This window comes from Spermophilus citellus (genome assembly GCF_964194105.1).
Source record: "Spermophilus citellus genome assembly, chromosome: 1".
NCBI classification, from domain to species: domain Eukaryota; kingdom Metazoa; phylum Chordata; class Mammalia; order Rodentia; family Sciuridae; genus Spermophilus; species Spermophilus citellus.
The window spans coordinates 182,812,438-182,827,173 of record NC_138182.1 but is presented as its reverse complement, the minus strand read 5'-3'; the positions used below and the strand labels follow the sequence as shown (position 1 = coordinate 182,827,173).

Here is a 14,736-nt window from a genome sequence, read left to right as displayed (position 1 = left end):
TGGAACAGAGAAATATTTAGCTTACATATGTGCACTTTCCCTCTAGAATTGGCATAATTTTTAGAAATTAGAGTTTGATCAAACCATGTTGACATCCCTGCCCTTTCTCCTTCTTACCTAGTTCTGCAACTTTTTGCAGGTTTAACTTTTCTGGGCCAATTTCATCACTTATAAAATGGCATAATAACAGCATTTACCAGATCAGTGAGGATTCCAGGAAATAGAAAAAGATATACTCAACTGATAGTTTAATGAAGGTCATATTTATGGTGGTGTAGGTTGAAGGAACCACTAAGGGATGTTGTAGAATTCAGCTAGCAGCAGCAGAAAGCCAGCTAGCACCTTGAATTGGCCAAAGGCATCTATTAGCCAGAGGACCAGAGAATATAGCAGGACAGAAAGGGGAAGAAAATGGCCTGTGGGGAGAGCCATGTAGCAAAGCCAGCTACTTAGCTTGTAAGATCATTGTGAAACAGTAATCAGAGCATAGTGTGTGTGACTCAGTATAATATTGACTCAATAGGATGGCTTCCGCTTTTTAATAAATATTAATTAGGTGTGTAAGGGTGGTAAGAGAGAGTCATGAGATTTTCTGATCTGTCAAAATGTGTATTGGTTTTTGAAAACAGAGGTTAATTGAAAAGTTTCAGGAAGAAAGAGATAAGATTGGGAAAGAGGAAATTGTGATTAAGATGAGGTGTCCTCACTTAATATTCATGCAATACCCTTATCAATGTATGTCACCTTAAAGTTAAAAGATCTAGGAAAAGAAATTGTATACAGGTAAATTAGTGTACATGTTTGTTGATTAAAAAAAATAGAGTTCAAGGAGTGGGGATAGTTGAAAGGGAGCAGAGTAACTACATGAAATGGGTTTGTCAAAGTTGCCAAATAATATTGGCCTTGTTCAAGTTAATTGGTTCTTTATGATCTTTCCCTTCCCTTAGCATACCTTTAAATACACTGAGGTTTTTTTTCTTGCATTCTTTCTTTTTTTTTGTTTGTTTATAAATATTTTTTGTATATAGAAACTTAAGAAGAAAGACAGGTTTTATCAAATGACCCATGGAGAGAGCTTAATACTTTATTTGCATACTTTAATATTTGCTGACTTACCTGTTTTTCAGTAAGAAGCTTTATGACTTTATGGATGTTAACCTCAGAATCCTACAAATTTCCAATTATGTTTGAAGGGTAGGAGACTGGTGGAAGGAAAAAAGTTACTTTTTTCAAAGGAAGAAAATATTTACCTATTTGATAAAAGTGAGTTTCTTTCTCTCACAAAGGTACCTCCCTCTGCAGGATATTATGTGTATGGAATGTCTTTCCCGGAAGCTAAAGGAAGCAGTGACCCTATATCTGAGAGTTGTGAGGGTTGTGGATCTCTGTGCAGGGCGGTGGTGGGAATACATGCCAAGTGGTAAGTACATTTAGCTGTAGATACTGGAAAGTATAACAGTGATTCCATGAAATGTGACTTCTTGTCTTAAGAAAAGCAATTTAAGTAACCTTGTATATGGAGAGGTAGGATTTTATATAAATTATTTACATTTATTTTAGGTTTGTGAGATGCATTTGCCTGAAGTTTTACTGTTTTAGTGGTCTGCTTTTTCATTTTCTGCTCCTTGAGGAACTATACCAGCCTGCTTCACACATGAATGGAGAACACATTACTGAGCCCTTAATAAGTATCATATGTGTTATGTTAGGTGATGTGTCATTTATTCTATATTGTAGGCTTTGGTGAGTGGTGACCTTCTCTATCATCATCCCCCCCCCCCCCACACACACACACACACATCTTAACTGCACTTTCTAGTTAAGCAAATATTTATCTATTTTTACAAAACTGCTCAAGTAAGCCATAGAAATTATACTTCTGGAACGAACTTTCAGTTCTTTAGTAGTTTCAAAGGCCAATTCTAGGTTTTACAGATTCTCAAATCTGAGTTCTTCACGTGTAACTCAGAATTAGCAGCTTAACTATAATAAATTGATCTCAGAGACAGCTGGAAAACAGCTGATGACTTTAGCTTAGCAAAGCATATCTAAAAAGAATGTATTAAAATGAAAGTCTAGTCAAGGCTCTTTTCAGTTAGCCCCAGTCCATTAATTAGTATACTTTACTGATGTTTTGGTTTTGAAACTTTTCCTATGATAGCCAGATCATGAGACGTTGAAAATATGATGAGGCCGAGGAGAACAAGAAAAGCCATAATAGTAGTAAAGAGCTAATTGTCTTATTCTTTTCTATGATACAGAGCAGGCTACCTCCGAAATGCTAGAATATTGTGCACTTTGGGATGCTTCAAGAGTCAATTGATACCTCTTATAAGTTGGCAGGAATAGTTATCAATATGCACCTTCTCATGAAGAACATTATAAAGACCTGAGACTAGAACTTAGCTTGGTAGAGGCAAGCCATAGTTGTTTTCAAATACTCAAAAAAGCTATCCAAAGGGAAAAGGACTTACTCCAGAGAATGATTATTTGTAATGAAAGAAAAAAAAATAGGGCAGCATGAAAATGATTGTCTTATTCTTTTTAATATTTTTTAGGTGTTGATGGACTTTATTTTTATTTATTTTTATGTGGTGCTGAGGATCAAACTCAGTGCCTCACACATGCTAGGCAATTGCTCTAGCACTGAGCCACAACCCAGCCCCATGATTGTCTTATTCTTCTGTTAGATTTGTTTTTATAGGGATTAGGCCAGCAGGAATTCTAGAGATGAGATTAATGTGTTAATGGAGTTAGGATAGCAGAGCTGCCATTCTCTGCAGTCTTTGCATTAACCTCTATGCTTCTTATCAAATTAGAGAGGAATTTATGAGCAGGTTACTGTCTTTAAAGTGATGATAAATACATGGGAGCTCAAGGTTTCTTATCTCTGCAGTGAGTATCAGAGAGAATGGAAGCAGTCTATAGCCTAGGATAAGTTCACCCCACCTGTTCTCACTATTGCCACTCTAGCTTATGTGAAATTTAAATCCTGATTCTTTATATAAGAATACTTTGTGGTTTCGAAATGAGATTTCTGTATAAGATAGTCTTATACCATCTCTGTAAAGAAGATAGAACTTTCTTCATTTATGGAGTGAGTCATCATGTAATACATGACAAGAGGATAGGCATTGAGTTTTGAATTCCAGCACTGCCACTTGGTCACTCTTAAACTCAATTCAGTTTTTACATTTGTAAGTGGGATGATAGCTTTTTTTGTTGTGTTGTGAGAATAAATGAGAAAACATAAAATGGTTAACATGTTGAATGGTTAAATCAGTAAAAGTTACTTTATACAAGATTAATAAGAACTGTTGTAAGTGTAGATACCAAGTAATCTCCCAGGTCCCCCCTTAGTCTTCACTTTTGTGACTCTAAAATTAGCATATCTCAATTAGCCCTGAACAAGCAGAACAACTATTGACACCTGGTATTTGGAGCTTCATTTTATTTTATTTTTGTACTGTAGATTTAACTGAGGGGCACTTTACCATTGAGCTATATCCCCAGCCCTTTCTATTTTTTATTTTGAGAAGAGGTCTCATTAGTTGTTTAGGGCCTCACTAAATTGCTGAGGCTTGCCTCAAACTTGCAATTTTTCTGTCTCAGCCTCCTGAGTCACTGGAATTACAGGTGTGTTCCACCATGCCTGGCTTCATTTTATTTTTGAGAGTTAAAAGTTTTATCATAGTGAGTAGATAGTTGGCGTTCACCCACCTTCCAAGGCTTAGTAATAAAACATCATCTTTATGTCACTGTCTCCCTACCTATTGATCAATAACTTCTGCTATTGACTTCACTTACCTTTCTCTTTTCCTATATTGTTGATTCCTACTACAAAGCACAACTGGCTTCCCAGTTAGTTAGCTCAGGAACCTCTCAGTTTGGATCACTCTTATTCACATAGCCAACTTTCATCTGTCTTTTTATCCAAAGTACAGATATGAAGACACAAATTGGTGTGAATATACTATGTATACAACCAGAGATATGAAAAATTGTGCTCTATATATGTAATAAGAATTGTAATGCATTCTGCTGTCATATATAAATTAAAAAAATTTCAGAAAACAAAAAGAGTGAACTGTCTTAAATGGTAGGGGAGTGATAGTGATTATTAGAGTAAATAAGATAATCAAGTTTGAGATGGGAATTAGATTCAAACTGTGAACTTCCTAAAGGTGGGAATCTTATCCTATTTATTATATTTTTAGTGTTCTGAAGACCCCTGAGGGCTTGACAGACCAGAACACCTTGCAAGAAGGGGGAAGGAGGAGGGTAGTGGTGATCACGTAGTTGGACTCTTTCCTTCCACCAGTCAAATAGGTCCATGACATCAAAGGCAACAAATGGAAAGCCTTAGCTACAAAGTATTCAATCAGATTAAGTGGACTGTCTGATACATTCACATTCCCTCTGTTACTCTAGGATTGCATCTTCTGTAGTAACCATTCATTTAGCTATACTATTAGTGTGTTAGCCTTAGGAAAATGTTAAAACCTTTTGTAAAAGTTTTTTTTTTTTTTTAATAAAAATTTAATTGCCTAATAAATATTCATGAACAGAAAGATGAACCTGACCCTAAGTATTTCCTAATTTCTCAGGATTCACAGATTCCAGTTTTCTAACACTTTTGAAGAAGATGCCAGACGTTGAACAGCTATATGGCCTTCATCCTCGGTACCTTGAGAGGCGAAGAGTAAGGGGCCATGAGGCTTTTAGCATTCCAGGAGTTCTAGAAGCTTTACAGGCATGCCCAAACTTGGTGGTGAGTATATCTGGTCAAACATTGTATGTTCATGCAGTTTCATCTAAAAGTTCCAGTGCATAGTTGGTGTCTTGATACAAAAGGAAAAGTATTGTTATAAATTAAAAGCGTTTCTTGTGCTTGCTTTGACATTATCTTCTAGGGTGTGGAAACATCTCATCTGGAATTGGTAGAATCCATTTGGACATATATGCCGCATGTTCATATTTTGGGGAAATTTCGTAATCGTAATGGAGCATTTCCAATTCCTCCTGAAAATAAACTGAAAATTCCCATAGGAGCCAAAATTCAGACTTTACATTTAGTTGGTGAGTACTTATAATTCATGGATCATTTGTAACTCTTTGAAATTCCTTGTAACTGAATACTCATTGAAAGGAAATAATGAGAATTTTAGAGTTGGCTTTCTTGATTGATGATGGCAAATGAAATGCTTGTGAGACTTGTACAAAAATTCAAACTTCACATTGAAGATCCTTTGGGAGGAATACTACTCCATAAGTGATCTGTCCCCTTTTTAAAGATCTTTTGAATAGTTTTGAGAGTTTTGTTTTATTTTAAAATTTTTTGCCATAGAGTCAGAACCCTGCTCTTGATCTCTCTAATATCTACCTGTGGTCCTGGTTTTGCTCTCTAGAGGAGGCCTTTACAATATAGCGTTTTGGAGAGGATGAATTTGCTCTATATTTGTATTGTCCCGGGGGTATGCAGTGTCTCTAGTGAAACTGAAGAACTGAATTTTTTATTTATTTTATGTTAGTTTATTTAAATTTAAATAGCCAAGTATAGCTAGTGGCTACTTTGTTACAGAGCTAAGTCACAAACATCACAAATAAAAAATTCTAGGTAGTCATTAGATTACCTGTGTCTTTTCCAAGCAGAAAATTACCATATATTCTTCAACAAAAGCAAAGGAAAACTCTGCTATTTATCTATTTCCCTGAAAAAATTGAAATGGATTTCTCTTTTTCCAACAGCACTGTATTTGCATTGGTCACACTATGCATTCCCCATCTAAATATTCTTTGAATTAAAGTCCCATAATTTCAACCCAAATAAATAGTGGCAGGTGTTTTCTGAAATTTAATTTTCAATCTTTGGCTTAGTTAGAGTACTGAAAAGAATCTGGAGTGATCCCTGATAATATAGCCTGACCTTTAATATCTCATTTATAAAATTTTTATTTATTATATGCATATTGAATGTAAACTTGTTACAGATATTATTCTACGTATTGGGGATGGTCCAAAGAACTAAAATTTCTGAAACTGGATCATATGGGAAGGGAAAGTAACAGATATGATTTGGAGTACAATTATGGAAGAAGGGTAAAGATCTTTAGCAGCTCTTTATTTTTGGGATCCAGGAGTGATTCTGATTAGGGATTTGCATATCTAATTTGAATTTGAGTTTTTAGATAATAAAATATTAGTACCTGAATTTATGATATAAACTTCTTAAGGTCAAAGACTGTTTCTGTAACTTTGTATTTTTTACAGTACCTGTCTCAGTATATTGCAAATATAGGTACTTTTGGTTTTATTTGAAATATATTAATTCATGTGATTCATTGACCAGGTTAAAACTGTATGGTGATATAATAGTGAATAAACATGAATGGGAAGTGGGTAATTGTGTCCTTTGTAGAGTGGGGTTGGGGAATAATGTGGATCAATCCTAGGGTATCTGTCTAACCTTTGCTATATTGGGTTTCCTACATAGTATAGCCAGTGTACTACCTTCATAGTAGATGCTAACCTCAACTTTATGACTTCTGATTCTAATTTCCTCTGCTTTTCTTCCTTTGGTCTCTTTCCCAATTTTACTTCTCATCTGTGGCCATATATATACAGTTCAAGCTAAAGTCATGTTGTTTTAAGGGGACTTGGTTAAAAAGTAATCCTGGTAGGTGGGGACATTCTGTACAGGTCAGCTTTTTCAAGAACCACACCATTCAAGTATTCTTAATTTTGCTTCTAATTCTTCGTAACAAGGCTTTTATATCTCAAATTTGAAAGTTGTTATCAAGCTGGTTCTGCCACGTACTATTTATTAAATGCCATTTAATCCTAAATCCTTGGATTTGTGTCACAGACTTGTTCCTTGGCTTTTCTGTATCCTACGGGGTTTAGACACTTCAGGCAAGTTCCTCAATTGCTTCTCCTCATTTAGGATTTACAAGTAATTGATCCTTTTTTCTTTCATATCTTCTGAATTTCTCTCCTGTTTTATACTTCTCTTTTTCCTAAATATAATCCTGTGTGGGTGTGATTCTGATGTTAAGGAACTCATTGATCAGAGGCATAAAATACCCTTGTCAATTTGAAATATTAAATAAAACACTGTTAGATTTCTCACTTTCCCAGAGCCATGCATTATTCAACTACATTATTTACAAATTCTTAAGATTCTTATATGTAGAAATGAATTTTCAAGCTTTGTATTGGCCCTCTTCTAGAAATATAATATTTAAACCTAGCTAGCTAGACCTTGTGCTGAGAAATTTAGTTTTTTTACTGGTGGGGCAGTTTAGGTATTGATAGTTGTATAAATGTAAATTAGTGTGTTTCATTTCCATCTTCACAATTTTGCTTTCAGGAACCTACTTTCATTTTTTATCTTCTGGATAATCATGTCTTAGAAGAATTATAGGGTTATGAGAGAGATTTGCATATATTAAATGTGACAGTACTTTTAAAATCCTGTCTTTCTAAAAAATTAACAAAGAAATTTGTTTATGGTTTGTGTAAATTTTTTCTTTACAAGCTGTTTTTAAGTAAGCCACATTTGATGGACTTTAATTATGTTATTTGTTCTGATGAAGATCCTTTTGAAGGATAAATTGTTGGTTTGAAAATAAACTCAGGGCTGGGGTTGTGGCTCAGTGGTAGAGTGCTTGCCTAGCACATGTGAGGCCCTGGGTTTGATCCTCAGCACCACATAAAAATAAATAAATAAAATAAAGGTATTGTGTCCAACTACAACTAAAAAATAAATATTTAATTTAAAAAAACTCAAACTTATGTACAGAGTGCCGAGTATTTTTGTGATTTTTCTTGTTTATTATTATTATTTTTTTTTTTTTGTATATGTGCTTTAGGGGTGAATGTTCCTGAAATTCCTTGTATCCCAATGTTAAGGCATCTTTATATGAAGTGGGTAAGACTCACTAAACCACAGCCATTTAAAGACTTTCTTTGCATCAGCTTAAGAACTTTTGTCATGAGGAACTGTGCAGGTAATGATACACAGTTATGGTAGAAGTAAACATATGCTATTCTAAAAACATTCTATAGCAATTCATAGCTACATTTGTTATAAAATTATATGATGCTGTTACTGTTTGTTTTATTATTCATCTTCTGGAGATAAATGTATTTCTTATTTTAACTACATTAGAGACAAGATTTGTGTTTGATTTTAGCAAAAACCAAGAGAGAAAACAGCAGCAAAAAAGGCAGACTATCTCTGTGTATACCTTATAAGCACTTTTTACATTTGCTGTTTTATTTTAATAATTTCAATCTGCTCGCTTCGTCTCTCTCTTTCTCTGGTTCCCAATCATCTGCATGTACTTTAAGCCTTGTTTTTATATTACCTGAAGAGAATCCTGTAGTGTCCCTAGTGCCCTAGAATATCAAGTGGTAATTACTGTGCTTCAAAGTTCATAAAAATCAGGGCCCCTTTTGATATCTTTATTTCTAACTGCTTTTACATAACTTCCTTTCTGGTCATATCTGCCTATTCACTGTCCAACACAACTGTACAGCTTTCAATGCCTGTTCGTTATCTGACCCAACTGTATAACTTTCACCTCAGTGTCTTTCTTTATACTATATTATTATTTTTTTTAAATCCTGAAGCATATACTACTTCTTTACTCAAATATATCCTTCAGGGTTTGTCTTTTCCAGCCTAATTTTCTCCCCATTCTTTTTTTTTTTTTTTTTTTTTTTTTTTTAATGAAATGTAGCGGATCTTATTCTGGGACTTGATATTTTCTGCTTTTTGTACTTTTGTAGTTTTCATGTTCTATTTCTCTGTCAATTTCAGGCCCTTTGATGGACAGGACCATGTCTTTTGTGGTCTTCCATAGTACCTAATATAAAACTAGTCACATGAAGAAATATTTAAATGGTTGAGCTCTTTACTTGAGGGAAGGATCAAATTTTCATCTTGGTTTCTTCCTCTTTGTTATTTTGAGCTCAAAATTATTCAGAATTTGGGGTATTCACAAGAACTACTGCATATATCTCCATTGTTACTGAAAATCTCAATGCTTAATAAATATTTTTAACAGATTGACTTTGTAATAAGAACTACAGATTGCAGAACTACAGTTTGGCTTTCGTTTTAAGACATAGAATTTATAAGTTCATTTGTTTGTTTCTAGGGCCCACAAATTCCTTGAAATACGTCCCTTTAGTAACAGGCTTAGCATCTGCCCGAAACTTGGAACACTTAGAAATGGTTCGAGTTCCTTTCCTTGGAGGTCTTATCCAACATGTAGTTGAAGACAGTTGGAGATCAGGTATTCGTTTTCTTTAGTTACTCAATATTTTAAAAATGAATTTTGCTTTTTTTTTTTTTTTAAGCTTCTCTTACAAGTCTTTTGGAAAGAAAATACTTGTCACTAATTGCACTTTCTGGTGTATTTGATGGAGAATACATGTCTACGAGCATTGGCTAATGTTCATTTCTTTTTAATGCATGTTCAGCTTTCTCAAACATTAGAGTGAAAGGGCATGTTTTTTTTGACTTGTTATTACTTATTATTTAGTTAATATATCTCCAGTTATATTTTCTTAGAATATTGAAAATATGGAATATTTTCTTAGAAATGTTGACAGGGGTTCTTGTGCTCTTTGGTTATGAGAGATATTTTATGAGTTGGACACCCTAGGCCTACAAAAGTACTTGGGGATTACTGATGTTGATGTCCAATTTTTTTTTAGTACTTTATGAAATGTAAAATGCTTCCATGCCTATCATTGGATATTATCAGATCCATCCATTATATGATTTTTTTTTTATTGTTAGAAGAAACTATACAGCATTTATATGTTTATTTTTCAGTGTAGGGAAGATCGCCTCAAACAAGATGCACATTCAGAAAGCATACTACTGAGACACTTGGTTTTATGGTAAACATTGTACAGAACATTAGAACACAAATAAAAACCTGACTCTAGTATATGATGGCTTTTAAAAGAAAAAAATTCACTCTTTAGATCCCTTAACTGCAGCTAAATAATGATAAGTAACAGAAATGCTTTATGCTAATCTTATCATTGCAAGAGAAAGAGATTTTTCTGGATAGATATATAATTAGAAACTAAAACTTCAAATATCTAAAATAAAATGGTAACAAATACACATTGTAATTAATACCTCTAAAAATATAATGAAGAGTACCATATTACATGCATAGACATTCAGTCACTTAATAAAGTCCAGTATAAGTATACTTAGTTTCATTGAGTTAAAGGAATGCAATAGGTTCCCTTCAGACCAACAGCATTATTTTATTCATGGTTAAAATTATTAGCGTAAAATTCAGAAGGGAAAAGAAGTCCATAGTCCATTCACTAGAGAAAAGTCCCGGAGAGAGATGTCAAAAGCTGAGCTTATATATAAAGCTTCTGAAAGAGAAGTAGACTTCTAGTTAGTATTTGAGGATGACCCTCCCTCTTATTTGCCCAGGAATTTGGTACTTCTGTAATTCCATATGGATCATAGAACTGAATGTGAAAAGCCAAAACTTATATTTTTTAGAGTGTCATACTTAACTTCAGAAGGCAAAGATTTCTTAAACAGGATACCACAAAGCACATACCATTAAAAAAAAGTTGATCTGGACCAAATTTAGATTAAAATTTTTTTGTATCAAAGGCATGATTAAGAGTAAAAAGCTAAGCTATAGATTGGGAAAAGCTTATCACAATACAGAGCACAGATAATGGATTTGTATTGAGAATAAATAAGGAAGTCCTGAAATTAATAAGAAAAAGGTGAGTAGCTCAATAGGAAAGAAATGAGAAAAGACTTGAGTAGAAAATCCTTTACACTGAAACTATCTGTAAACATGAAAAAGTGGTAAATTACACTGAAAGTTAGAGAAATGCAAATTAAAACCACAATGTAGCTCACACTAAAAAAAAAAAAAAAGAGTAGTATTGTTACTGTAACAGGGCCTTTCATATATAGCTGATGAAAGTGTAAATTGATACAGCTACTTTATAACATATACTGTTTGGCAATTTCTAGTAACATTGATCATACACATAACAACAGTTGTATTCCTGGCTTTAAACCCAACAGCAATGTATTCACTTGTTCATCAGAAGATATTTACAAGATTGTTCTTAGAACCACTGTTCCTAACAACTCTATGGCCATAGAATACTATGCAGCGATACTAGTGAACAAACCCATAGCTACTGGCAAGAGATAACTTTCATGAACAAAATATTTAGTTAAAGAAACCAGACCAAAAAGTGTACATACTTGCTGATTTTATAAGAGTTCAAAATAGATAAATCATTGAGCTACACAATAATTTGTATTCCCCCCCCCCTTTTTTTTTGGTATGTTGATACATTTTAAAAACATGAAAAACAGTTGAAGGGGTCTTATTCCTTGATATATTAGATATTGAAAATTCAAACAGAAAATGTCAAAGTTACTTCTTACCTCATGAGCTTGTAGGTTTCTTAAAATTCTTACTCAGTTTAAATCTTTTGGAGTTTTCAGATGCCATCAGTTTTCAGATGTATCTTCTCTAAGATATGAATATGTTTTCATTTCTTTTTAGGGAACAACTAGTAGTTGTAATTGATGTTGAGATACTAATTTGAATATAAAAACAAATGATTAATTATTGTGTAATATTTGTACAAAAGCTTTACTGAAAGTACTGTGTCAAAAGAATGCTTATTTTGTTCTTTTTCTCCTTTAACTAGGTGGTTTTAGAAATTTGCACACTATTGTTTTGGGAGCTTGCAAAAATGCTCTTGAAGTCGATCTCGGTTACCTCATTATCACTGCTGCCCGTAGGTGTGTTTCCTCTTTCCTTTGTGTTTTTTGTCTTAGAATTATGTTTTTTTCTGTTTTTGGTGGTAGTGGGATATGAATGTATGCGTTGTGTATGAAGTGTAATAATGCCTTGTCTAGATTTAAAATATAAGAAGTTATTAATATAACAGATGATTATCCCTTAATTTTAGCTTAAATTATCCCTTAGTTTAGCCTTAATTTTAGAACTGTTGACTGGTTAATCCAGACCCAGCCAGCTCTGGGAGGGTGTGGTGTAATGGTCTCATATCGGAGTAGAGCAGTTAACTTATCTTGAAGTACCTGAGTCCAACAGAAGTTGGCACTGAAACTCTGGTGTCTGAAGCCCTCTCAGAACCATCAACTCAATCTGAGGATGGTTTTCTGAATTATTTATTTGGTAATAATATCTGCTATTCAGAAATCAATGTTGAAATTGGCTTTTGAAATAAAATCTTCATGTTTTAAGCCACATCTTATATCACTTTATACCACATTTACTGTTTTCTATTTTTCAGGTATCTACTTTGCTTTTAATTTTATATTTCCTTTAACTTGAATTAACTACTACTCATTTTATAACATGTTCACTTTTTATCAATAGAATATTGATTAAAATATTAGTATAATGTTTCTAAATTTAAGTAGGTATTGTTGTCTGCTAGAGTACTATATATTAATGAAACAGTAACAGCTAGCAGCATAAGGAAAAAAAAAACTGTTAAAGAAATACCAGCACTATGTGCAAACTGTTACTTTAATTAGGCTTAAGAAATCACATAGAAAGTATATAGTTCATTGTTGTGTAATGTATAGTGTAATATACTGCCTCAGATGCCCTTAAACTTTGCAAATACTCTTATAATAGAAAATCTCTTGATCTTTTCTTTCTAGGTTACATGAAGTTCGGATCCAGCCCTCTCTAACCAAAGATGGTGTCTTTTCTGCCTTAAAGATGGCAGAATTGGAATTTCCCCAGTTTGAAACCCTTCATCTTGGATATGTAGATGAGTTTTTGCTGCAGAGTAAGACTTCTCTCACTTTATCCCTAGGATTCCTGTAGGAAACTTACTGGAAAATCTGAATAGGGATGTGCCAAGTTTTTTTGATATAACTTAAAATCTTAGGCACTTTAATTCTTAGAAAAGAAACTTTTAACTCAAAATATCAGTGATTTTTCTTCCATATTGTCTCAGATGTTAGCATATTATTGAAAATGTGGTGATTAACAGTACACCAAAATGATCTTTATCTAGATTATATATTGTCTCCACTTTACTGCCCAAGTTTCTTTTCCATTCTGCTTCATTTTTTTCACAGAATGTCATCCTTGGTTCCATTTGTTGAATTCGATCTGCCACGACTCTTAAAGCTTTTGATGGTCCTCTCAGACGAGGTCCCATTCCCTGCCCATACTCTTCATTTCCATAATAAGCCTTCTGTGGTTCTGGATTTTCCAGATAGTGTGAACACATAATGGTCAGTATTCATTTAATGATAATTGCTGTTTGCTTGTTCACAGCATTTTTTAGTATGCTACAGTTGGGAAATCATTCCTTTGAGTTCAAATGTGTGTCAGTCAATCCATTATTCAAACTTTTTTCCATATGATATTAATAAGACATGTAAAAAAATTTCCACCACCCAACATGTTTTTAGTTTTACAGGATTAGTTTCTTCTCCATGTAATTAGCAACAATTCTTGGACTCTCAGTCATACCAGATGGTATTTTTTTTCTTTTAATCTAATTGCATTATAGAAGAACATAAGAAGGCTTAATTTCTCTGATCAGGACAGTGCAGATCAAAAACATGACTTCTCATTTTTTACTTGTAATATATATCAAAGTAGTAGTTCGAGGATTTTTTTCCTTTCTTTTTCTGTTTTGGTTTGGCTTTTTTATCATTTGGTTGTTTCAGTGTGGCAGTTCTCATTAGTTTATTTGCAGATTATTTAAAAACATCTTGTTATCCTTTTGTAGCCAATGTAATACAGGAATCACATTAAATCTGTATAGCTTTGAAAGTAGTCAGCCTTTTTCAAAACAGCTTTAAAATGCTAAGAGCGGTTTCATAAAAAATTTATGTATTTGATATGAAGTATTTTTGTTTATGAACAATGAAGGTAGTATTCCCTATATTTTCACAGTATCTGTGAAGTAACTTACAAATTAACTTAGGCATTAATAATTCTGTAAAATTTGTTTTCTGTTTTTTCAAAAGCTCAAAACTTGAAAAATTTTGTACCCTCAGGGTGGCCACCTGTAGGTCTCCTGAAGGGTTATCTTTGAGTGGTATGTGTGTGGGCTTCAGGAGATAGGTACATATTTAATATCCAGATAATCAGTTGTTTCCCTGTAGTGTTTCTTTCCCCCAATCACAAATTTTTAATAGCATGAAAACACTTTGCCTGCTTGTCGTCTACCATTATCTAATGTTTTTCAATATGACTTATTTCATAATCTCTTTCATATTTAACAGTCTCTTAGTGTTAACCTTTTTATAAGCCATTTTCTTCTTCCTCACTACAGTTCAGCTCTTTCTTCCATGTACCTGCTGACTTCTGTTCTACCAAAGAATGCCTAGGGTTCTCTGTTTCAGTTAGTAACTGGAGAAGAGGTCAGAGCTCACCCATTCTCATTTACTTCATCTTCCCCTTCTCAATAATTTTTTGAAACATCTCTTCAAGGGGTGCAGGGCATTGTAGCCTCTGTAAACCCTGAACCACTGTCTCTGACAAAAATCTAAAAATCTCACCTTTCTCTCCTAACATGTATGAATGACAAGAAAAGGGAATGCTGTGTATCAGTAATAAAGAGAAATGGCTGGGATAGGTGACTTGCTGACATGGGTTGAGATCCTGATGATAGTGTGGGAGAAAAATCATTGACCCAAAGATGAATAGTAGAGAA

The 14,736-nt window shown here is 33.6% G+C and overlaps 1 protein-coding gene across 5 annotated transcripts in view; it reads left to right on the top strand.

Moving 5' to 3' along the window:
* FBXO38 (F-box protein 38) overlaps window positions 1-14,736 on the top strand; it is a 276,681-nt gene that overhangs the window by 234,258 nt on the left and 27,687 nt on the right. For all 5 annotated transcript variants that reach the window (XR_014023003.1, XM_081301726.1, XM_081301724.1 and 2 more), the window contains 7 exons: window positions 1,287-1,420; window positions 4,608-4,771; window positions 4,914-5,079; window positions 7,872-8,009; window positions 9,165-9,302; window positions 11,734-11,827; window positions 12,719-12,849. Coding sequence is in view for 4 of the 5 variants with exons in the window: in XM_081301726.1 (XP_081157852.1) it covers window positions 1,287-1,420; window positions 4,608-4,771; window positions 4,914-5,079; window positions 7,872-8,009; window positions 9,165-9,302; window positions 11,734-11,827; window positions 12,719-12,849 (965 nt within the window). In the remaining variant the exon portion in view is untranslated. The remainder of the gene's footprint in view (window positions 1-1,286; window positions 1,421-4,607; window positions 4,772-4,913; window positions 5,080-7,871; window positions 8,010-9,164; window positions 9,303-11,733; window positions 11,828-12,718; window positions 12,850-14,736) is intronic.